This window comes from Typopeltis vanoorti, chromosome 12, assembly GCF_054136105.1.
Source record: "Typopeltis vanoorti isolate ZY-2024b chromosome 12, IOZ_Tvanoo_1.0, whole genome shotgun sequence".
Lineage (NCBI taxonomy): Eukaryota > Metazoa > Arthropoda > Arachnida > Uropygi > Thelyphonidae > Typopeltis > Typopeltis vanoorti.
The window spans coordinates 37,874,858-37,902,383 of NC_143560.1; the positions used below are offsets into that span (position 1 = coordinate 37,874,858).

Here is a 27,526-nt window from a genome sequence, read left to right on the forward strand (position 1 = left end):
ATTTGAGGGTACATGTCAGGAATTTGATGATGAAAAATGTCCTCGGTTGTAGAAATTACAGAGGATCATACTAGTTCATAATGCTAGTGTATATATAGTGCAACCTTGTAGTGCTGGAGTTAAATAATGATTACCATTGTTTCTTTTGTTGTTCTCATAGAAACTGTAGGATGATATAATCTTAATATCAAAATTGCTAGGCATTCATATATACTTCACTAGGCACTGACACAAACTGATTTATGTAATGAATAATGCTTTTTAAAAGCAAATATATAGTTTTTTTATGATTTCAAATAAGTTAACATTAAATTTGAATTCTGCTGTAGAAAAAAATTGAAACATGCCATATACATAGCTTGAAAAGAAGTCAGTGGAACACTGTAGTGTGAAGAACAAACAGAAAGAGTGGCTGCCATAATAAGATGTAAAAACTTCTTTTGCTGCAATGAATGCAGCAGTCCTACAGGGCATACTTTCCACAAGTGTAGCAATCGATGAGAATTTTGGACCATTTTCCTTTCAGGCGTGTAATGAGGTCCTGGACTGTTGTGGGGGTGGATGTCCCTTGACCTCACCTGACACTCCAGTTCATTCTGTAGCTGTTCAATAGAGTTGAGATCAGGGCTCTGTGGAGGCCAGTCAAGACAGGAATGACAGGTGTCATTCCTGTCCACAAACTATGCAGTTACAGTAGCAGCCTTATGACAATGCGTTGTCTTGCTAAAAGAGACAACGATAGTCAGTTCCATAGAAATATCACAAAGTTGGAAGCATTGCTGTATTCAGAATGTTCAGATACCTCTCGGAGTTCAGTCTTCATGGTACCACAAACAGTGGTCTGAGTCCAAACTAGGAAAGACAGGACCATACCATCACATCACCACCACCTCCAAATTTCATAGTTGAGATTATGCACTCTGATAAGAGACATTCACCAGGCATCCACCACACCCACACCTGTCCATCTGCTCAGTAGTAGATGGACCGTGATTGATCACTCCATAACACAGCTTTTCATGCTTCCATATCCCATTGTACATGCTCTTTGCACCACTGAAGCCAACTCTGCATGTTGGTTTGGGTAATATAGGGTTTGCATATTGCTGTCCTACCACAGAAACCCATGTTATGAGCCTCACTTCTGAATATTTTTGTGCAGATTCATGTTCCAGTCAATGTCCAGAACTTTGCATTCAACATGTAGGCTGATGAATGGCAGTTTTTACATATACTTCATAGCACCATATAGTCATGTTGTGGGTCATCCACTGTAGGTATCACTTACGGTGGACTCCCTCGCTAATTCCATCTCAGTATGGTATCTCTGATTGTTGACCCTGGATGGACCAGTTTGTCAGCAGTTTGCTGAACAGATAGGCCTGCAATATGGCATTCTATCACAATGCCTCTTTCAAACTCTGTCATTTCCCTTCTCACAACCATTTCACTCAGACATAGTTGCACTGATTTGGGAGCCAGTATAAATTGTAGCCAATTTATACTGGCTACAAACATGCAATTCATTACATGGCATGATTCACCTTGCCTATGGGGTGGGTCTGTTGACTTCTTTCCAAGCAGTGTATATTGATGGATTTGTGAAAATATCCCACCTGATTTAGAAGGAATTTAATATATAGTCCCACACCCCCAACTCAACATCACCAGAGTTAAAGATCGGTACTATCAACATAAGAAGCCTGAATGGCAAAGAAATGGAGCTAGCTGAGGAATTAGATAAGTACCAGATCGACATAATAGGGGTGACAAAAAAGACAGAAACTGGTGAGCTCTTTCTGAGCAATAAATACAAAATGTTATATTCAGGCAATGACAATCAAGGAAAAGGAATAGCCATAGTATTCAACACTGATTATGAGGCTAATCTTCTTGAATGGCAGGCAGTCGCAAGTAGAGTGATGTGGGCAAATATGAGAATGGGGAACTGGACAATGAGACTTTTTTGTGCCTATTGTCCCACAGAAGGTTCTACTAAGGTAGAAGTGGAGGAATTTTTTGATGCTTTAAGAAAAAGCAACTGACACAATGAAAAAGGAAAAGTTGATCCTTGTTGGGGATCTAAATAGCAGAGTAGGAAATGATTGTCAGACATACAAAAATATTTTGGGAAAATTTAGAGAAAAGAGTAAAGCTAATAATAATGGCAAATACCTATTGGATTTCTGCTCAGGACATGGACTGGTTATTACTAACACCATGTTCCAACATAAAAATGTGCACAAATTCACATGGAGAGAAGAAGCAAGGAATAAGAAAAATCTTTGACTATGTTATTATTGATGGTGATGTTTTCTCCATGGTGCAGGACACCAGGGAGAAAACTCTGTTATTCATTATCTATATAGATCACATTATGAAGGAAAGTGGTATTGAACATGATATCAGAATTGGAGATATTAATGTCAGCTCTTTGCTTTATGCGGATGATGTTATACTTTTAAATAAATCTGCTACAAGTTTGCAAGATTCTCTGACTAAATTGAATAACTGTTGTAATAGATATGGTATGAAGGTCAACATTAAAAAGACAAAGACAATGAAAATAGGTAGAATTGTTGAAAATGTCAACTGTGTTGTGAACGGGGAACCTGTGGAACAAGTAAAACATTTCAGCTACTTAGGCACGAATTTTAGTGAAGATGGTAAATTAAATATGGAAATAGACAACAGAATCAACAAAGCTGCTATGGTAGGAAGTCAATTGAATAAATTCATATGGAATAAGAGAGAAATTAGTCAGAACACTAAATTAGCTGTATACAAGACAGTATTCAAACCAGTTTTAACTTATGGATCTGAGAGCTGGGTCAGAAGTAAAACACTTGGCCAAAGACTAGAGACAGCATATATGAGAGTCCTGAGAAAGATTATAGGCGTGAACAGATGGCATCAATGGCAATATCATATTAACCACGCTACCGGCCAAGACGTCTATGGACGTCAAGGTTATCATGGATGCGAAGTGCATATTAAAATTGTATTACCATTGATATTACATTGAAATATATGATGGAGATGAAGTATATGAGGATGTGTATTTGATCCATAATGGCCGGTAAGGTGGTTAAAAACAAGGATATTAGGAAAGAACTTGACATTGTTGGCATCTAGGAATGTGTTTGCAGAGCTAATCTCAGGTGGTATGGTCACTTAAACAGAATTGGCGAGGAAGGATTAGCAAAACAAGTGTTCTCTGCCAGGTTGGCAGGAAAATGACCCAGAGGATGACCAAAATATAGGTGGATTGATACGGTACAATGTGCCTTAGACGATAGAAATATAAGATCTGATAATGATAATATTGGAGTCTTGACAAGTAATAGACTGATTTGGAGGAAAATTGTAAATAGGAAGTTAGAAATTATGTAAATTTTCATGTAGTATTATCATATCCTGTATATCCCTTGAGGGTATATGTCAGGAATGGAGTCTTGACAAGTAATAGACTGATTTGGAGGAAAATTGTAAATAGGAAGTTAGAAATTATGTAAATTTTTCATGTAGTATTATCATATCCTGTATATCCCTTGAGGGTATATGTCAGGAATTTCATGATGATGATGATGTCAGGTGGATTTCTGTTGAATGCAAAACATGTGCCCAACACTGCCCACCACAAAAGTCAAGGAATACCTCCAGTCAGACATATGTTGCCTCCCTGGAAAACTTGTTTTTCACTTGTAAATAAATCAGCAGAATGCATATCTTATGTTATTGAACTCAGCATTACTTTTAGAATCACCTTTTAGGGTACACATTCATTCTTGTATATATTCATTCTCGTCATATGATATTTCAGCTTTCTTCTACACTACATTTTGGAAGAGAAAACTCAACCTGAAAGGACAACAGTGTTTTACTCTCGGAAGCAAGGACAAAAATATTTAGAATATGTAAGTATTTATTTGAAATACAAGTGAAAATTGAATATTGTTATTTCCATCTTCTTCATAAGCATAATTACTTTTTTAACTTAATTCTTCTCAGTTAATATTATTGCTAGTTTTGGTTGCTTGCAACAATGTGAACTTTTAGTTGTAAACATTTTATATCTCAATACCAGAATAGTTATTAAATGTTGAATATACAATAGAGATTTTGAGATTTTATTGCATTTTACAAATATGTAAACATAAAAAAATTTTATATATATATATATATATATATATATATATATATTTAAAATGCAAAAAAATCTGTCGTGCAATAAGCAGTGGCTGATAAATGTATATTTTGGTTTTTTTACTGTCATCGTTCAAATTTCATTTGTTCAGGATCTGATATCATGATATCATAAGCTGTGGTAGATTATTACTGGTGAGCTACAAGAACTAGGGTCACTAGAACTGCTTCAGTATATACTGAGTATAGCACACATTATATTTATTTATTTATTTAGCATATGGCTCACACATGAAAAGTTACATCACATTAATCCTTAATATATATGAACATAATAATAGACATATATACAATAATAAGACATAATACTGTCATAAAAGAGACACTCAAGAATAGGCTTCAACTTATGTTAGGTTGATTATCCAGTCAACTGCACTTGGTGTAGCATGGATGAAGTCCGACAGGTTTCCACTGTATGCACATTGGGCACATTCTGCTGTAATGTGATTAATTGTCTGGCAGGGTGATACGCAGTCGCACCTGGGTGAGGCAATCATGCCCCATTTGTAAAGGTGGTATGCACATCTGCCATGATTGGTGCGGATTCAGTTAAGGGTAGACCAAGTTTTCCAAGGTAGGTCAAAATCTGAAGGCATCTGTGTTGGGTCCACTAATTCATGGAAGTTCCTGGTTGAAGTGTTACACCAGGACTCTTTTCACTTCTCCTTCATGATGAAACTTGTTTCTGCAAGATTTTTTTTTTTGCTGTTAAGATTGAAGGGTGCCTTGACTTTAGCCTGTTTATTTCTAGGGGTAGGATATCTTTGTGGATTGTAAGATTTTGAATTTCCATAATTTTTCTGTATTCATGTAGAAGAAAGTTGGATCTGCAGATGTGTGGAGGTGGGATGTTGCTTAGCACTGGGAGCCAGTAGGTTGGAGTTGATTTCACAGTTCCAGAAATAAGGCACATAGTGGTGTTAAGCTGAGCATCAACCAAAATATACATGGGCGCTGTTCAGCCATACGGGTGAGCAGTATTCAGCTGCAGAGTAAATGAGACCAAGATCATTGCAGCAAAGTGTTGTTGCTGAGGCACCCCAAGTTGTTCCGCATAGATTTTACAGTATATTGTTTCCTGTTTTTAGCTTGGATGCTGTGTTAATGAGATGTGATTTAAAAGATAGAGTTCTATCCAAAGTGACGCCCAGATATTTCGGGAATCTGTTGTAGCTTAGCAGTTTGTGGTTGAAGTGGACTGCGAGTTCTTTGTTAGCCTGGTTATTGTTCAGGTGGAAGCAGGAAACTTCTGTTTTGCTAGGGTTTGGGCGTAATCTCCTTTTGCTGAACTATTCATCTAGGATTGCAAGGTCATTTGTTAGATCTTCCATTGTAGGAAAATTGGTGTGTCTAGTGGCTAGAGCAATATCATCAGCATAGCAAAACTTCTTGGAGGCTGTATTAGGCAAATCTGCGATATATAAGTTAAAAAGGAGGGGAGCCAGAACTAACCCTTGTGGTAATCCATTATTCAGTGTTCTTTGTTTACTTTTGTTCTTGTCCATACACACTTGGAACAGGTGGTTGTTTAGCATGTTATCAATTAGTTTTGCTATTGTTCTGCATGGGACTGCAAGGAACAACTTGCAGATTGCACCAAACTGTATCATAAACTGTGGTAAGATCTACAAAAGCTGCAGCTGTTTTCAGGCATTGTTGGTAGCCTGCCTCTATATGTGTGGTGAATGACAGAACCTGATCACAGCAGCTTCGTTTATGTTTAAATCCAGCCTGTTCCACTGGGACTTGTTCTATTATCTTAGGGGCAATTCTGTTGAGGATGAGCCTTTCTAGGAGCTTTTCTGTTGGACTGGATAATAATGTGGTTGTTTTTACAGAAAGCCTACACACAGGAAGATACCTACATAAACAATTGCATCATCATCCAGTCCAACAATATGGCATTTTAAAAACACATACACACAGAGCCATTTGTTCTAACGATACAGCTCTGACCACGGAACTCAAATATCTGCACCACACATTCTTGGCCAGTGGCTATAATCCCTACAAAACAGATAAAATACTACATGGTCCCATTACTGTGCCCTCCTCCCCTAATACACAAAATCACAACATGACTATCTCTATTCCCTATGTCAGAGGTACATCAGAAAAGATAGCCAAAGTATTGAGGAACATGGCCTTCGCACCACTTTCAAACCTCATGTCAAACTAGCAACTCTGATCTGCTTGCCTAAGGATAAACTTCACTATTTAGCACACCCGGGAGTGTACGAAGTTTCCTGTGACTTGGCCTATTATGGGCAAACAGGAAGATCAGTTAACATCCGCATGGAAGAACATGAAAAATACATTCGCTACTATTACTATGGCAAGTTAGGACTGGCAGACCATGCTTTGGACACTCCTTCACAATCAGGATTAGATGGAAGAAAACAAATGTGCTATTTTGGAGTCGCTATGGATTGGAAAGATTATTTTTTGAGTCCGCAATGGCTTTGAAAAATTCTCCCAACCTTAATAAATATGGTTGCATTAATTTGCCAGAAATTTGGGAGACTGTTATTCTTAGAGAAACTCTTGCGTAGCTGGTGGTTTTTTTTTTTTTTTTTTTTCCCCCCCCATTAGAGGGTGCCAAAAATAGGACTTTAGATCTTTTGTCCATTGCAGTTATATTATTTCACTCACTCACTCACTGTCGTGTGTACAAGCGTGTTGTACTCTGATGATGCTGAGTTGAAATTCAGTAAAATATAAGCAGTTAATAAAACATTGTTGTTGATGTTGTTAATACTGTTAAAAAATAAGTCATGAATAACAGTCAACACCTAAGCTTATTTGTTAGATGGCAGAGGAAAGGCATTCCTCATAGAAAAAAGAAATAGAAGCCCTTGATATGACTCATAATAGCAAAAATGATAGAACTTTATCAACAGATAAAGAATTAGGAAGGATTTCACTGAGCCATGTCAGCATCCACAGGTAACAGCTAATCAAATTGCTCACCAGCATGAAAATTCCCTAAAAAGCACCCAAAAAATAGGATACTTAGAACCCCAAGTGAGGAACAAATTATGATTAACTCAGATTTCACTATCACTGAACTCAATGCTGCCATAAACCTATTAAAACCAACAAAATCAGCAGGCCTTGATGATATCTGTAGTGAACAAATTAAGCATTTTGGATCCAGGACTAAAGAGTGGTGATTAAATCTATACAACACTTGCCTAAGGATACCAACTATCTGGAGGCACGCTAAGGTGGTGGCCTTTCTGAAATCAAGGAAAATTCCAACCGAAGCAAAAAATTACAGACCTATATATCACTACTCAGCAACCTCTTTATACTCTATGAACTATTAACTTTGAATAGGCTAAAACTCGTAATTGAACCCCATCTTATTGTTGAGCAAGCTGTTTTTAGACCAGGAACATCACAAATTCTCAACCTTACTCAATATATAGAAATGGTTATGAGCAAAAACTAGCCACAGGAGCAGTCTTTTTAGACCTAACTGCAGCATAATACCATAAACAATCTCACACTCAGAAATAAAATACACAGAATAACTAGAGACTATTGCTTGTCTTCCTGAACCAATCACTCTTGGAAAATAGATGCTTTTTTGTGGAGCAGGGGGGGGAAGAGCTGCTGGTATCCCCCAAAAATGACCCCCCACAGGGAAGTGTGTTATCACCATTACTTTTAAACATCTACGTCAATGATCTCCCCATCTTTCCAGGAACTAGACATTTTATCTATGCTGATAAAATGTCTTATCAAACATTAGTAGTTTCAATGAACTTGAAATTTTCAAAAAATTTCAAGTCCATTGAAACTACTCTATCGCTTGCCTTAAATAGTCTAACCACATATTATAGCTGTAATCAATTTAAACCAAACCCCCTTGAAAAACCCAGATTGGCCTTCCTTATTGTTCCTTAACAATAAGGAAGCCAACAGGAAGCTACAGATTTCTTGGGAAGGCTCTAATATAGAACATTCCTGGAATCCAAATCTACCTTGGTGTGACTCTCGATCCCACTCTTTCATATAAAACACACATAGAAAAAACAAAGGCAAAAGTGAATGCAAGAAACAATATACGGTCATCTCTTGAATTACGTCCGTTTGAGTTGCGTCCTTTTGAAGATACATCTGTGATCCCATAAGGGAATAAATAACATTTTCGCTTTACTTTCTAACAAGACGCATGCAAGCGTAAGGTAAAGCATGCACAGTGGCAACAACACTTTCAACGGCAACCTCCCTCGGCAGTTGGCACGTGTCTTCAACAGTTCCTCTGTTGATTTTCTGTTTGAGAAATGGGTTATTTGTGTATGTATCGTTAAATATTTCACAATGTTTTGTGCAGCATGACTCCCAACACACACAATAAAAAAAACCTAGTGAAGAATCACGGAAAAAGAGGTGAGCAATTGATCTTGAAACATAGTTGCAAGTTATAAAGCAACATGAAGAAGCTGGTAAACCCGTCAATGTGATCGCATATGACTTTTGATGGTCTCATTCTACAGTGACGACCATTTTGAAAAATAAGGATAAAATAAAGTAGAGGCTGTGAAAGGATCTGTTTCCATTACATCAATGATAGTGACGAAGCAACGACAAGGTCCTATCGGTGATATGGAAAAAGCTACTTGCATCATGGATAGAAGACCTGAACCAAAAGCATATACCCCTTAACACTAGCACCATAACTGCTAAGTCTCTTCAACATGTTGAAGGAGAAAGCAGGGGTCCGATTATGACTACGAATTCAACGCTTCCTCCGGTTGGTTCATGAGATTCAAGCAGCGTTCTGCTGTATAACATGAAAATGCATGGGAATCTGCAAGTGCTGAGAAGGCTGCCAAGGAGTTTGTGGAAAAATTGATAAAATTATTATGGAGGAAAATTATTTGCCCCAGAAAATATTTAATATGGATGAGACGTCCTTGTTTTAGAAAAAATGCTCAAGGAGACATTCATCTACAAAAAGCTAAAATCTATACTTAGTTTCAAAGTTCTTAATGCCCGTATTATGATTCTGTTACGGGTAATGTGACTAGATATAAACTGAAACCCATTTGTGATATGGCACAGTGAGAATCCACGAATCTTCAAAAACATTAGGAAACATGCTCCCAGTTCATTATTGGAGCAATAAGAAGTCGTGGATGACTCAAAAATTGTTTGAGGATGCCTTAATCAACTGTTATGCGAGTGAAACAAAAAAACTATGTGAAAGAAAATGTAGAATTTAAAATTTTATTAATTCTAGATAATACTACAGGTCATCCATCTTATATGTCTTATAGTAGTGATCTTCACCAAGTTCAAGGTCATGTTTCTCCCTCCAAACACTACTTCATTGATCCATTCGATGGATCAGGGAGTTCTTGCAGTGTTTAAGGCTTTTTTCACAAGCGATTGACCAGACTCTCATGGAATTCTGGAAAACATTCAATATTTATCATGCTATTAAAAATATTGCTGTGGCTTGGGATGAAGTGACCTCTCAATGCATGAGTGGCATATGGAAAAAGACATTAAAAAGGTTTGTGCATGATTTTTGGAAGTTTGTAATAGTGGGCCTAGCAAATAATCTGAATCTCGAAGTGAATGATGATGACATAATTCAACTCATAGAATGTTCCCCAATGCAGAATTGATCGAACTGGAGGAACAACTGTTGCAGAAGAGGAAAAATGAGAGAAGGAAGAGGGAAAAGATGAACAGGAAGAGGTAGTTAAACAATTTATAGTGAAGGGTCTTGCAGAAATGTCTTTGCAGTTAGTGATGTTCTTAAAATGGCTGAAGACATGGACTCCTATGTTGAACCCTACTTAATAATAGAAACAAAAGTACATGATGCTTTTGCTTGCTAAGAACAAATTTATGACGAAAAGAAGAAGAGGAATAAGAAAAGCACATCAGACATTTTCATCAAAAAACAAAAGGTGACACCAGAAGAACTGCAGCAACCTGGTCCTTCACATAGGGAAGGTAATGAAGATGTGATGGTGGAGGAAGTTTCGGTGTTTATTCTCCTGTTTTATAGTGGCAGTAATGCACAGTACAGTTTTATAATAAGGTTTAAAAATTAAAATGACAATATACTTATTACAGTTAAGTTAACCCCTATAACTCTGTTGATTTAATGTATCGACTTACGTCCTGCCTGATGGAACGGAAGCCTGACGTAAGTCGAGGGATGACTGTACTAAGAAAGCTTGCCTCCTCCAAATGGGGTGCAGACCCTAGCACACTGTGATCTTCTGCCTTGGCACTTTGCTATTCTTCTACTGAATATGCCTGCCTGGTATGGTCCAGTGTTGGATTCTGAATGAAGAGAAATGAAAATTTTTTATACTTCTTTCAGAGTCCAACATAAGCTGTCATAACTTAAGCAACACTTGTAAATATTAGTTGATATTAATTTCTTGCTCATAAATTATTATTCATATAATTACTTTGAGTTTGTTTATTATTGTTTAATTATTTAATCTGGAATATGTAATTTGTACTGAAAGGACTCAGCATTAAAATGTCATTCAATTTATTTTATTTATTCCTGTATAAAAATTATAAGAAGCTGTGCATATATATTATGAGAATTTATATTTATCATATATAAATGTATTTTATGTGAATTACAGATTATTACTTATTTATTATTTCTGAAAGAGAAGAATTCTGTTGATAAAATTTTATGTAATTCTTCTGATTGAATTTGATTGGCTAGTAAAGGAGAAATGGAGTTGTTTTTAGTCAGCGCGTGCTTAGAACGTGAACAGCTATGATATGGAGAGAAACCTTTAGATGTAAGCTGAACTGGCTAGAGCTGGATTTTGGCGGGAAGAATAAATGCAGTTAATTGGAAAAAAGAAAGTAACCAAGGGAGGAGAAATGCTTAGGGACAGTGAAGAGACCGGAGGTGTGTAACGAAAGGCGAGCAGAGATATGCGAAAAATTCGGCAAGGAAAGGACCGGGATTAAAAAGGCATTAATAACTACCTCTATGGGATTTAGATATCACGATAGATTCCTAATGATTAGAGGAAGAATACTACAAAGCTGAAGTCAATACATACTGGAAAATGAGGAATTAGTGTATGATGTGAATCCAATGTGTCAAGACTTATGTGGCTCTGTGTTTAATATTTCAGTTAACATAGTGAAGATTTCTTTGAATTGTATTTCCTCACGATAACCCAGTTAACAGAAATTTTGATAATGTGCCTAAGTAAATTCAATATGCTTAAGTTATAACCTGGTATGACTTGTCCTTTTTTACATCCAGTGTGACTTAAATGAATGTTTGCTTCGCCTAATTTATCTTAACCCTAGCTGTGGCATTTAACTATAACTAATTGAAGGAATAAAGCACTAAAGTGTCCCCCCTTTGAATTGTTAACTGCCTTGTAATACAATTAAGTGTTTATAGACTAGAAGTGAATTAGAAAAGCCAACTATAAGAATATTTATTGTGAATTCTGGAACTTTGAACTGTGAGAACTGTTTTCTATAAATTCACAGAATATAGAGAACTGAGAGTTGAATGTTTGATAACTAACGGGTTGTATCTATTCTAAGCGCTAGAACTAAATTGATGTGTAGAAGATATGATTTGTTTCTTAGAATAGAGACAAGTTGTGATAGAAATACTTATCTCTTGAATAATAAGATCTAAGAATTTGGCTTTAAACTTAAAACCTAACTGAAAAGTTACCTGTATCTCAGAGATATTTTGGATTTGTTCATTTGCTTTATCTTGTTTAGAAAGCTATACTTGGATGTATATGTTATATAACCCTGCATTAAATGTTTTGTTTTATTGAATTCAATTTGTTGTTTGCCTGATCTTCATTCATTGCACTGCTCATAAAAATTTATCGGACCATGCAGAAGCCTTAAAAGACATTAATAACCTCGACCTGTAGAAAAGTGAGATTGCAAACTTTAGCTGATGATTGATTCCTCTGCAATATATAGATGGATCTGAATATAAAGTGGCGCAGGATAATATAAATTTCTTTATATTCGGATCAGTATCAATCAACATCTAACAAATAAAAACGGAATTTTAAGGAAATAATGATAAGTTTGATTAACCAACATAAATGAATCAGTCAGCAAGATAGGACGACACAACACCATGCTGAATCCTACCATGCTGAAAAATGACCCAGCATTGAATGAAAGCTGCCACTTAATTACAGGATGCCTGAAATCAACATCAATCAACACAAGAGACCTGTATACTTTGCCTGGTATTGCATCCACTTCAGTTCGAAGATCTGCATTTTCAGCTGATGAAAGAAGCAGACAAATGAATGATGAATGCAACCCACTATTCATCCAGACTACAGTGCCCCAAAGGCTAAGATCCCGACATAGCTTCCTAGTAACTGTTGAACCACCTAAAAACCCTCCAGAGACAAGACTTCAACAATGGCTTGCACTATATCCAGAGAATAATACTGGTATTCCAACAGCCAGACATCTTCCACGTGGTGCCCACTTGGACTGGAATACTTGGAAAAGCCTCAATGGACTTTGAACTATAAGATGCTGCAAACAAAACCTCATCAAATGGGGCTACCTCACTGGACCAGATAATTGTGAGTGTGGGACAACCCAGTCCATGGAACACCTTCTTTCTTGTCCCCTTCTTCAATCACCTTGCACAAAAGAGGACCTTGTATCCTGCGCAGAAAGAGCAGTTGATTGCTCAAGATACTGGAGGAACATCTGACCATATTTATTGTATATAACTTATGTATAGTTTCCTTTTTCTTCATATTTTACTTATTAGTCCATGTGTAATTCACCTAACAAATTTAAGCTGTTCTCATTTGTAATGCATCCTAAATTTGTTGTAAATAATGTTGTACCCTGTTTTTTTTTTCCCTAAATATAAGTTTACCGGAACTCTACCATCTCATCTCATAACACAAGAAAATCGAAACATACCAGGCCTTTGAAGCTCTCGTTCTTTTAGTTTTGACAAATGGATATTATATACAGGTATCCCTTGCTTGACACTGTTTTGCTTAACGCGCCGAAATTAATTGCGGAAATCCCTTGATATACATGGCAAGAATTTTGATTAACATGCCTTTAAAGTTACCATGCAAAAACATAATGTCATAATGAATAATGTCATCATGCTCACGCCACAAGGCATGAGCATGATGATGTTATTCCACCCATGCAGCCATGCTTCCGGAGCCTGAGTGCCAGCCAGTTACTTCGCTGCCAGCATTAAGAGTGGGTGTATTACAAGTTCCAGTTGTTCTGCTGTATGTATTTACAAATTACGTTCTTCATAAATTTTACATCCCATTAATCATGTCGAAGAATAAGAGCAATCGCACAATCGGGTCATTAAGTGAAAAAAAAGAGGAAAGTAATTACCTTAGATACAAATCTTGATGTAATTAAAATACTTAAACGTGATCAGAGTAAAAGTAAGATCAGAAGTGAATTTGGTTTTAACGAGTCTACAATATGGACTATTTTATCCAAAGCTGATGAATATTGCGAGCAAGGTAAAATTACATCTACAAGTATGCAATGCACACGTAACCGGAGTGCTATAATGGTTGAAATGGAAGATCTGTTGATTATTTGGCTGGAAGACTGCAATCAAAAGAGAATTCCAATTAGTGCCTATAATATCATGGCCAAAGCTCTAAGTCTGTTTTCAAGACTTAAAGAGACTAAATATAAAGAAGACAATTCAAAATTCGCAGCTACCAAAGGCTGGCTTGAAAATTTTAAATCTAGGGCTGGACTAAAGAATGTGAAAATAACAGGTGAAGCTGCAAGTGCCGATGAAGATGCTGCATCCACATTTCCTGCTGAGCTGCAGAAAATTATCGAAAAAATTATTACGATTACCGCCAAATTTTCAATGTAGATGAAACTGGCCTTTATTGGAAAAAAATGCCATCTAGAACTTTTATATCAAAAAAAGAAACACTGCAGCCTGGCTATAAAGTACCAAAAGATTGCTTAACTGTTATGCTTGGAGGGAATGCTAATGGAGATTTTACATTGAAGCTGCTGCTTGTCTATCGAACTCAGAACCCAAGGACTTTAAAGGATGTAACAAGAACTCTTCTTTACCTGGCGAATCAGAAGGCTTCGATTACCCAAAGTCTATTCGAAGATTGGTTTAAGTCTTATTTTTGCCTGGCAGTTGAAGCTTATTGCAAGAGAAATAACTTAGCTTTCAAAGCTCTTTTGCTTTTAGATAACGCACTGGTCATTCAAATTCTCTTAATGATCTGTGTGAGAATGTGAAAGTTTTATTTTTCCCACCAGATATGACATCATTGCTACAACCTATGGACATGGGTGTCATTGCAACTTTCAAAGCCTATTTTCTTAAAAAGACATTCTCAAAGGCAGTAGAACACAACAATGGGAGAAAATGTGATTATGGGCCAAGAATTTTGGAAAATATTTAACATTAAACACACAATTGAAAACATTAAAACAAACTGCATGAATGCTGTTTGGAAAAACCTTTTACCAGAATGCATAATGACTTAGCTTGTTTTCAAAATCCTGTGAACAACGTGGTCGAAGAAATCGTTGCATTTGGTGAAGACGTTGGTTTTGATGATGTTAATGCAAAAATGTTAAAGAATTATTGAATTCAAATTCAAAAGATTTCAGTGACAACGATCTTCTTGAAATTGAACAACAATGCACATATGAATACAACAAACAAATGGAATGTGAAGATGAGGTTCCAAAGGCGATAACAGTCAAAGAACTGGATGGAAAATTTCGCACTTTAGAATCGCTTAATCAGCAAGTAATGGATATGGATCCAGATGTTAATCGAATAATCCTTGTTTGCCGAGGTCTGGAGAATCATTTTGTTTGTTATCATAGAATTTATGCCGATAAGAAAAAAACTAAAACTGTTCAAAACGACTCTTAATAACTTCTTTTGATAAAAAAAATTACAGTAACTAATATAGGTACAAGTATTTATTGAACATTTACTTTGCATTCATTTTTTATCTTTCCTAAAAGAGTAAAGAGTACCATATGAAACGAATTATTAATACAGTGATCGATCATGGACGAATTGTACTTTTTACCATTGATTATATTTGATTAACGCGATTTTGATATACATGGTAACATCGAGGGATTAATTAACTGTGTTAATCGAGGGATACCTGCATATCAAATGGAAATAAAACATTAAACATTAAAGCAAAGGTGAAAAAAAAGTTTAAAAAATAATACCTTAATTTTCACAATAGCTTCCAAATTGGGCTCATCACACTGGTGATGCCATCTTCACGAGTTCGTTCCTTGCCCTTCGTGTCTGTTGCTAGATGCCTGCCTTTCAGGAACCAGGAATTGACATATGGTAAGGGTTGAAAAACATGCAGAGGAGGCCCAACCAGCTTGATGAACATCAGTGTACTCATGTCTTCATTTATAGAGAAGCTCTTGTCGGTGTAATAATCAGGTTCATCTGGGAAAAGCCATGCTCACATTCAGCAGTAGAAATGGGGATGCTGTTGATGGTGTTTATTAACTGCAATAGTGCAGCAGGCATTTTCTTCTCTGTTAGGAATTCACAAAAACCTGTAACAACCTGTCATTCTGGAATTCTTAGCCTCTTACACAAACTCTCCACTTCAGTCTCACCGAAAGTAACATTCCTTTCAGCACTGTCTGGCCAACATTCTGGATACAACACTTTTGTCCATTCTGGAATTTGCATCTCTTCTGCAGATTGAAGGCGATTTTCCATTTGTTGTTTCAAACAATCATAAAATTTTGTAGGATCAAGAGAACGATTCACATTTGTTGATCGACTGATTACCCTCTTCTCCAAAGTCACTCCTTTAAAGTTGAGATTTTCAACTGCTATATACAGGGTGTTCGGGATAAATTTGACAGTTTCGTAAGGAAAAAGAAAATCTTCTTTGTATCTATTAAATTTAATGAATTGACAAAAAAACATTACAGGCAGAGTTAATTACAATACTATCAACAAGATTTACTCAAAATAACCACCATTAGCATCGATCACAGCTTCAATTCTGCTTCGGAACCTCGAACAAGCTGATGCTACAGTCTCCCTGGGAAGGGCCGCAAAAACTGTTTTAATTTTATCCATTAACTGGGCTTTTGTATTACTGGAAGTGCGATTGGTGTCTTTTTCAACTGCGCCCCATACAAAATAATCCATGGGGTTAAGGTCTGGGGAGTTTGGAGGCCAAACATTTGGACTGGTGAAGTCGTAGAAATTTTCAGACAACCATTTTTGACTTTTCCCAGAGGTGTGGCAAGGGGCCGAATCCTGCTGCCATACATACGGCCTACCATTGCCTACCCTTGTTATCCAGGGCTTGACTACAGTTAGCAACTCCACGAACAAAGCCCGAATTCCGATGCCAGGGTTCTTCAACACCTGTTTTGAAGAACAGATTTGCGAGGAATTCTGCTGTACGAACGCAATCAGATCGTCTGCTAGGGATCTTTCTTCTTGCTACATCCTCGTAGTCACCATTGCAAGTCTCTAGTTCATGCCTGATTGTTTTTACTGTATTCAGGGAGCATTGGGCAGCAGTCGTAATATCCTTATTTTGATGGCGGGCACGAATCATCATGATACAAGTTATTCTCTTCCATGATTCAGGTGGGTTCCAGCTATCCATCCTTTCTGACATCTTGTATGTGAATGAAGAAGGGTCCAAACTTTTAAATGAAGAGAAGTGTGTGTTAATACATGTAACTTACGGAAAAATATAATTAATTATAAATATGTCAAATTTATCCCGAACACCCTGTATATATGTTATTAATGATGACAACTGGCTAATAGTGGTACTTTCGTCAATCAAAAGGGAAATCTCACAGTTTGACTCTATTATTTTTTTAAAAAGGATTTTTTTTTTCATTTCAGTTCCAATATGATTTGTTATATTGATACAGGCATTTGTAGAATGTAGAATTCAACCCATGTCACTGCCATTCACAATTCTTGGAGGTCAATTTCTGATTCAAAGTCATTGAAAGCCTGGGTTTTCTTTGCAACTTTATATGCTGTTCTGAAGATTCTACAAGTGACTTCTTTCTCATGTTCAAATGCTTTTGAATAAGCTACCTCCGGTTTTCATTCTTTTGCAGATTCTTTAATTTTAGTGCAGAAATGTCAGCTGAACTGTTCTTATCATCATGAATTTTTTTACGTAGTGAAGTCATTTGCTCTTTTTTATTTCTACCATAATGAGAAATTTGAATATTTGCCCATGGCCTTGAAATATTCCTACCTTGCTTATTCCTTTCTATTCCAAATCTTGTGACTTCCTTACATATTTTACAGCCAATGTTTTTATTCTCCACCAACAGCCATTCAATTTTGTTGCAAAAATCAGATTTTTGGTCTAGAGTCCAACGGTCGGACAGATCTTCTTGTCTGTCTTTACTCGTTGTAGTCGTCATTGTAGCAACCATAGCAGCCACATGTTTTATCCTTCCAGTTTTTGTATCACTGTCCATCGGGTCTGTTTTTGCCCCATCACTATCATTATGCTTTACTGTTCTCAAGCTTTAACTTTTTAGTTGCAGGAGCGGAAGAGAAAAATTGTTATTTTACTATTCATCGCATAAAACTGGTGAGCCTTCCATGAAACATGTTAACCTCACTCACCCACATTGTAAAAGTGCGAGTCTTTTTGTGTGCTTGTTCACATAGAAGTTCCGCTTCTGGTAACTACTGTAACTTCTGGCTGACCATCGATTCTAATTGAAAACTTCGATCTTTGATTGGATGAATCAAAGATGACCCTTGATTTATATTGTCAATGACCATAACTGAGAATTTAAAATGGAGGCAGTCCTAGTTTTGAAATACTTATAAAATATGTGTTTATGGACCATTAAAGTTCTAAAAGTTTACTGGAACGTGTTCCAGGCCATTCCAGCTGAAAACAAAGACTGGTTGTACCACTTGTGTGTGTGGATACGAAATAAATAAAGTGGCTAAACAAAAGTCATGCAAAGACTGTAAGAATAATACAGGTAAATATATTATGATAAATATCAAGAAGGTGTTGAAATGTTCTGGAGGATATTTGAAAACACTTAGGAAGAAAATGCTCTCAAATAATCAAATGATAAAGATATCTGGATGTCTGGAGTAATTACTTTGAATGATTGTTAAATGAAACTTTGCAGTGACAGAGAATATTCCAGAATATTCCAGAGAATATTACAATGGTAGAGAATATTCCAGAAGAATGCAATCAGGAGTGCATCTTAATACTTGATGTCGAAAAATCTATCAGAAACTTGAAATGTAGAAAAGCACCTAGCATAGATGATATTTCACCAGAGATACTCAAATAAGGATGTGTAAAAGTACTGCAGTGATTAATTGAGAAATTATGATGAGAAGGTTACATTCTAAATTTTTGGAGTAGAGCACTCATAGTAGCCATCTGTAAAAGAAAAAAAAAAGGGAAATAAAACTGAATATGAGAATTAGAGGAATTTCTTATACTGTGAATGTATCAAGTAGGATTTATGCAAAAATACTTGAGAATAGGATAAGAAAAACAGTGGAAGAGAACCTTGGGATAGAACAAGTTGGATTCAGGTCAATATCAGTATAGAATCATTAGTATATCAGGTCAATATAGAAGTTGTCAGTATCAGATTTTCACATTAAGATATGTTGCTGTCTTTAAAAGGGGCCATGATTGCTGATGAACAATGAGATTGTGCAGGAGGAATGGTGTGCAATTTATAGATGTATGGAGTGAATTTGATGGACGAAAGGATTTTATCCTTGATGGACTGTATTTGAATAGTTTTGGAGTGAGATGTTTGGAGCAAGTGTTGTTCAGTGAGAAGTTGTGAGTACAAAATCAGAGAAACGAGATATTCTGGGGATTAATGCGCTCAGTCATGTCTCTAGCCATCCCTGGTACAAATGAGTGTTAATGCAGAAATGACTGTAGATGGGTGGAGTTTCCTAGGTTTCAAATCCGAATGGGTTGGTAATGACATTGTTGGTACCTGTGGACTTAAAGGGATGTTGAAATGCATGTACACAAATGCCAGAAGTATATCAGATAAAATAAACAGAATATTACAGAAATACAACCCTAATGCCACCTTTAAACTCTTGCAAAATTAAAGAACTTAACTCATTCAAGCATCCACTTCCTCTAGTGGCCCACCCTGGAGTATGCCATATACATTGTACCTATAATTTGTCCTATTTAGGTGAAATAGGATGCACAATTCCTATCAGAAAAAAGGAACATAAATGGCATGTTAAATTCAATAACTATGGTAAATCTGGCCTTTCCAATCATGCCCCGAATACTCTACATAGAATTGATTGGAAAGGCACCTGCTGTTTGCATCACACCAAAACATGGTATGAATGTAAATTTAAGGAGACCTGTGAAATTTTTATCAATCACCCTAATGTTAATTATAACGATGGTCTAAAAATCCCAAGAGTATGGAAGGCACATATTCTACTCACATAATCTTTCTGTCTAAGAGTTAATTATAAATAGGACTGTACATAATCTAGGATCTTAGCTCTAATATAACACCTCTCATGTTAAATTAAGATACTGCTTTTTCTGTAATAAAACTATCTATATGAAATTGTCTTCTGATGATGTTATAAATAGAATATAGCGTTGATGTAGTTATTTTATTTAATTTTAATTTTATTTTTTTATATTTTCATTAGAGGTCAGACCAGTAGAATAACTGTTGATCAGATCATTGTCTCTTTGGCATACTGTTTGAAATGTAATATAGCTTGTGTATGTGTGTGTGTGTGTGTGTGCGCGCGCGCGCTCCAGATGATGACGTGTGTGTACTCACAGTTGTAGTCGTCATAATTTGTCTGAAATGAATGCTGATCACCATGTAACACTAAAGGAAAGGTCAGAAGTATAAGAAATAGAGGAGTTTTTGGCCTTGTCAGCTTAATGTGGCCAAAAATACCTGCATCAGTGAAACTAGGTTGACAGAGAATGATGCATTTACAGGGACAGAATGTTAGGGATATTGTATTTTCAGAGAAGAGAGAGGAAATAGGTCCAGAGGAGGGATATCACTAATGATATCTGAAGAATTTCAACTAACAAAATAGAAGTTAAAGAGGATTTTAGATACAAGGGAAATAGTTCATTTGAGACAATCTGGTGTGAGATAGAGTCAATAGGACACAATTTATTGTTGGTTGCAAAATATATAGTAGACATGGGATTCTATGGGAAGATGTGGATTGCTATGCTTTGGCAGATTAGCACAGTTATATAGGCTGAGCAATTATCATGGTGGACTTCAACTATGGGGGATATAGATTGGAAGGAAGAAATGGTATGTGGCAATATAGAAATATAATTTATACAGTTATTAAGGGATAATTACCTGAAAAAGCATGTGATGGATGGTTTGAGTGTTGGATTTGATAATAGCATCAGAAGATTATCAGATTTCTTTATCAGTGTGTTCTTTTAGCTCTGTGCGCTTAACATGCTCTTTCTCTATAACAAATTAGTGATTTTCTCTCACTCACTTCAGATCCTCTCCATGGGTTTCTAGTTGGCACTATACTCCAGTTTCTCTTCCTTATTTTTAAGAACCTTTGTAGTAATCAAATGATCCAAGATCAAGCTTCAGAACAATCTCCATACAAGATCCATTTTCACTTCTTGGCTGACTTTTGCATCTAGCATAACCACATCATATCCATAATCTCTTCAGCACACAAAACTAAACTTGTAATTCTGTTCATTCAAATCACGCTACTTTTTTCTGCACTGCTACACCTCCTGATTTAAAATTTTTCTGAGTTTTTATGCAAGGTTTGTTGGGCTTTGTGTGCATTAGTGTACCTCCTGCTATGAGTCTTTTGATTCCATTGAGGTCAAATGTGAAATAATAGCTCATCATATGCCTCTTCTAGTTTCAGAATAAGCTTTACTATACATCCTTGCTATTTTCCTATGATTCCCCAACCATTTCTTATAAAGTAAAAATTTGTTTCTAATAATGATTATTGGTTCTGAACCCTGGTGGTCCTTTTCCAAGTTTCTCTTCGAATTTTTCTTATTCTCTTCTCAAGTATATTTTCGTAAATCTTACCTGAAACATCGATGGGGAAATTACATTTTATTTCTCTCTTTATGGATGGATATATTGCCAGAGTGAACTGTGAGTGCTCCAATGCTGAATATCTTCAAGGTGAGTCTTTGGATTTCATGGAAGCTTGGAAGTAATACTAATGCTATGAGAGCCCTACTTTAATCATTTGGAATTCAGCCATTTGAATTAGTAGAAAAGTTTTATTAGCAACAAAACTTTTATATTTTCATATTAGAGCATTTCTGCATGAATATTATTTGTTATACGTTTTGCTGAATGCATTTCTCTTTGGTATTTTCTATCACTGTTCTGTTAATGCATATCTCATTTAATAATTTTTCAAAGTAATTTCTCCATACATGGAATACCCATATCTTTAGTTTTTATTTCACTGTTATCATTTATGATTCCTTTTTTAGATTACGCTTTCCTCCATTTCCAAGCTTTTTCAACTAGGCCAGATATGTCAGAACATTTAATGCTTTCTATTTATCTACTTTCTTCTTTTAAGTTTTAATTATTAAAAACAACACGTATGTCCACAGTAATAACTTTAATTAATAAATAAGGTAGATATTTCGTACTAAAACTAATAGTACATCTTCAGTGTTACAAAGAGATACGAATAGAATACAAGTAACGAACATTCGGTGGATCACCTATTAAAATACAATGTTGTCGCGAGCTAGGAAATGAAAGAAATTAATAAATAATTAATATTTAAGATAATTAGTTTTTAATGATTACATAAAATAAAAGTCTCCCAGATCTTCTAGAGAGAAAGAGGCAATCATTTCGATTTAAATTCGGTTGGTATAAAAAAACTTCACAACTTTCTTTAAAGAGGCGTTCATATTTGAACCTGCATCTATGAAGGAGAATAGCTTTATCCCACTGGATATTATGGGTAGTGGTAATACTGTGTTGTGCTGGACCAGACTTCTGAGGTTTGTTGTAATCAATATAATATTGATGTTCTTTAATTCTTTTTTCCACAGAACGGCCAGTTTGTCCAAAATAAGAAACATTGCATTCACAAGGAATTTGGTAAATGCCAGCCAAAGACAGAGATGACAGTTTATGTTTTAAGGAAGAAATTTTATTGATAGGAATATAAGTGGGAATCAGTTGGTACTTTTTTAAAATTCTACCTATAGGTTCTGAGATTCCTGGAATGTAGGGGATTTTAACTCTGCGAACTGTTGAAGAAACCTTAGGTAATGGAACATAAGATTCAATTATCTGTTGGATTCGATTAGGATGGTAATTATTAGATTCCATTAACTTTTTAATGATGGAAAGTTCTTGTTGTAAGATTTCTGAAGAAGAGCAAACTTTATGAGCCCTATTAATTAGAGATTTAAGAATGCCAAATTTTTGAGATGTACGGTGAGCAGACTTTTTATGAATGTATCTGCCAGTAAATGTGGGCTTTCAAAAGACGCTTGTAGATAAGGTACCAGAAGAAGTTTGAGTAAGCAGGATGTCCAAAAATTATAAAGTACCAGAATTTTCCTTTTCAATGGTGAATTGGATATGAGGATGAAGGCTATTTATCTGTTGTAGAAAGGTGGAAAGCTCATCTTCAGTATGTGACCAAACGGCAAAAACATCGACATAACGATACCAAAGAGATGGTTGAGGGTGAATGGATGAAAACATAGTCTCTTCGAATTGTTTCAAAAAATAGTTAGCCAAAGGACTACCCATGGCAGTACCTTCAACTTGTTTGTAGAACTTGTTTTTCCGACTAAAATAACCTGAATGAATAACAAATTCGAAAATCTTTGCAATATCTGGAGGGTAATCTTCATATAATAAATTGACTGTGTCGGCTAATGGGATATTGGTAAACAGAGATACAATGTCGAAACTGACTAACAACTCAGACTCTGATTTTTAAATCCTTGATTTTTTCCAGGAAATCTGTTGAATTTTTTATGTAGGATCTGGAATGTTCTGTGAGAGCACTTAAAGAATAAGACAAGACGTTTGCAATTCGGTAAGTAGGAGAATCAATGCAATTCACGATTGGTCATACTGGATAACCTTCTTTATGGATTTTCGGGAGATCATATAGACAGGGAGATCTTCCAAAGTAGGTGCGTAATTTATCCACATAATTTGGGTCCCAACTGATGACCTCATCAAGTAATTTATTTAATTGTTTAATCTGTGAATTTGTAGGATTATGCATGATCTCATTGTAGGTAGAGGTGTCTTCTAAAAGACTGGATACTTTAATAAAGACTGGGTCGTCCTTTGTCTCCACCTTTGGCTAACTATTTTTTGAAACAATTCGAAGAGACTATGTTTTCATCCATTCACCCTCAACCATCTCTTTGGTATCGTTATGTTGATGATGTTTTTGCTGTTTGGTCACATACTGAAGATGAGCTTTCCGCAACAGATAAATAGCCTTCATCCTTGTATCCAATTCACCATGGAAAAGGAAAATTCTGGTACTTTATAATTTTTGGACATTCTGCTTACTCGAACTTCTTCTGGTACCTTATCTACAAGCGTCTTTTGAAAGCCCACATTTACTGGCAGATACCTTCATAAAAAGTCTGCTCACCATACATCTCAAAAATTTGGCATTCTTAAATATCTAATTAATAGGGCTCATAAAGTTTGCTCTTCTCCAGAAATCTTACAACAAGAACTTTCCATCATTAAAAAGTTAATGGAATCTAATAATTACCACCCTAATCGAATCCAACAGATAATTGAATCTTATGTTCCATTACCTAAGGTTTCTTCAACAGTTCGCAGAGTTAAAATCCCCTACATTCCAGGAATCTCAGAACCTATAGGTAGAATTTTAAAAAAGTACCAACTGATTCCCACTTATATTCCTATCAACAAAATTTCTTCCTTAAAACATAAACTGTCATCTCTGTCTTTGGCTGGCATTTACCAAATTCCTTGTGAATGCAATGTTTCTTATTTTGGACAAACTGGCCGTTGTGTGAAAAAAAGAATTAAAGAACATCAATATTATTGATTACAACAAACCTCAGAAGTCTGGTCTAGCACAACACAGTATTACCACTACCCATAATATCCAGTGGGATAAAGCTATTCTCCTTCATAGATGCAGGTTCAAATATGAATGCCTCTTTAAAGAAAGTTGTGAAGCTTTTTTACACCAACCGAATTTAAATCGAAATGATCGCCTCTCTCTCTCTCTCTAGAAGATCTGGGAGACTTTTATTTTATGTAATCACTAAAAAACTAATTATCTTAAATATTAATTATTTATTAATTTCTTTCATTTCCTAGCTCGCGACAGCATTGTATTTTAATAGGTGATCCACCGAATGTTCGTTACTTGTATTCTATTCATATCTCTTCGTAACACTGATGATGTACTATTAGTTTTAGTACGAAATATCTACTTTATTAATTAAAGTTATTACTGTGGACTTACTTTGAACAATAATTCTTATAGAATTATTGTTCAAAGTCAGCAGTTTGCTGATCTTGATGCAATTCCTGATCAGCTTGTTCATTTACATTGATGACTACACCAGAGATTCCAGTTGGTCTGTAATTTGTTGCAAAATTCCTAGTTCCACCCTTGTATAATAGAATTATCTTGATCTCCTTGCACTCATTAGAAATCATGCAAGTGTTGCAACTCATGTTGAATAACCAAGTCAGTCAGGGGCATTGTTTACTCCCATGCACGTTCCTTCAGCACTCGTATTCTGATATTCTGTGTAATCCCACTGTGGTGGATAAATCTGGTTTTTACAACTTTAATACTTCTAACTCATCTGCCTGGAAGGTATACCGTACTAAATTAAACACTTCAGTCTTGTTTAAACATGTTCAAATCATGCCTCCATTAATTTTCAAATTGTTCCTTTATTCTTCAATACTTACTCCACTGCAATTAAACTAATAGTAACTGAATTAATAAAATATTCCAAAACTTATGAAATAGGTATATATCTGTTTAAAAAGAATTAATGTAATTGATCAAATTTTTTGACTTTAGATATGGATTCAGTGCCTTAAAATACTTGAGAATCATCTAAATTGATTTCAGTTTAAAAAAATAAAATAAAACCTATTTCTCAGTGACTAATTTTTAGATTTATGTAAAACATCTACCTTAAATTTTTAGGAAATAATGTGAGCAGATGTTTAGCCCTTAATAAATCAGTCTTTAATACTGAGTTTGAAAAATAACTAGTCCAAAAACCAATGTTTCTTTATTTTGGAATAAGTTGCCAATTTTTATATTATTGTGACATCTCCAAGGACTGCAGGAGACACTACTGTCCACACACCACTGTCTGCACTACTTAAAACTGTATCTCCACAATATTTATACATTACCACAATCCATGAACTACACACAGTACTATCTTTCTGTTATTACAATTAAAAAAAAACTCAATTTATTTATTTTTTTATCATCATCATCATCATCAAATTCCTGTCTTTATTCTTGTTGAGAGGCCTGGTTATACATGATAACTAATAATTAAGGAATTGACAGCGTACACTAGAAATATAAATTAAATAAACTTTAATATATACTTTCCGATATTTCGGCAAACGTCACGTTGCCATCTTCTTGGGAACTTATTACAAAGACAAGTGCACACAAGTACTACATAACAGCAAATGAGAACCGAAGCTAGGAAGCTAATGTTTTCCTAAAGTAATGATGGAATAAAGATAAAGTCCGGATAAAGTCGCCCGCCAATCTGATGGAACCCTGGTTTTCTCAGTCTATAGAAAACCCACCCATACAGGTAGATACATTCACCAACAATCCCATCACCCCCCCCCCTCACAACAATATGGAGTTATTAAGACACTATTCAACAGGGCAAAAATAATCTGTTCAAATGATCAAGCCCTAACCACTGAACTAAATGACATCCGTGACACTTTCTCAGCCAATGGTTACCCCCCCCCCCCCCAAAAAAAAAAAGAATCCAAAAAATACTTAACCCAGTTATCCACAACCCACCATCCCCTCCCCTTCACAAAAAAGATTACTCTAAATCCATCACCATTCTCTACATCCGAGGCACCTCGGAAAAAATCAACAAAATTTTAAAAAAAACATGACTTGACCACCTGTTACAGACCACATAGAAAATTGGCATCCCTTATCTGCTCCACTAAAGACCAACCACTTCCCCCTAGACCTACCTGGTGTATACCAGGTCCCTTGCAGCTGAAAACTGTCCTACTTTGGCCAAACAGGCAGGACAGCAAATATCAGAATCTCAGAACACAAGGATTACATCTGACTTCACAAGTACAGCCACTCTGGGCTTGCAGACTACGCTCTGGATACTCGCCACAGAATAAGATGGAAGAAAGCCACAGTAATACACCGCAGCAAGTTCAAATATGAAAGACTATTCATGGAATCAGCCTTAGCCCTTAGGAACATGCCAAACCTCAACAAATTTGGATGCATGAGATTGCCCCAAATTTGGGAAACATGTATCAGAAGAACTTCAGCCCAAAGGCCAAGAACTACCAATATAGCCCACCAGGGGGCACCATCAGGACTTTAGGAAAACGTTATCTTCCTAGCTTTGGTTCTCATTTGCTGTTATGTAGTACTTGTGTGCACTTGTTTTTGTAATAAGTTCCCAAGAAGATGGCAACGTGACGTTTGCCGAAATATCGGAAAGTATATATTAAAGTTTATTTAATTTATATTTCTAGTGTACGCTGTCAATTCCTTAATTATTAGTTATCAAATTCCTGTCATGTACCCTCAAGGGGTGTACAGGATATGAAAGTACTACATCAAAAATTTACATCGATACTAACTTCCTATCTACAATTTTCCTCCAAACCAGTCTATTACTTGTCAAGACTCCAACATTATCTGATCTTATATTTCTATCGTCTAAGGCACGTTGTATCATATCAATCCACCTATATCTTGGTCTTCCTCCGGGTCATTTTCCTGCTAACCTGGCAGAGAACACTTGTTTTGCTAATCTTTCATTGCCCATTCTGTTTAAGTGACCATACCACCTGAAATTAGCTCTGCTAATTCATTCCTGGATGCCAACAATGTCAAGTTCTTTCCTAATATCCTTGTTTTTAATATGATATTGCCATTGATGCCATCTGTTCATGCCTCTAATCTTTCTCACGACTCTCATATCTGTGGTCTCTAGTCTTTGGTCAAGTG

General features: G+C 35.9%; 1 protein-coding gene across 1 annotated transcript in view; it reads left to right on the forward strand.

Annotated features, from left to right (window-relative positions):
- LOC150100709 (transforming growth factor-beta receptor-associated protein 1-like) overlaps positions 1–27,526 on the forward strand; it is a 407,043-nt gene that overhangs the window by 35,976 nt on the left and 343,541 nt on the right. Inside the window, exon 3 of the mRNA XM_090401548.1 lies at positions 3,824–3,917. Coding sequence (XP_090257674.1) covers positions 3,824–3,917 — 94 coding nt within the window. The remainder of the gene's footprint in view (positions 1–3,823; positions 3,918–27,526) is intronic.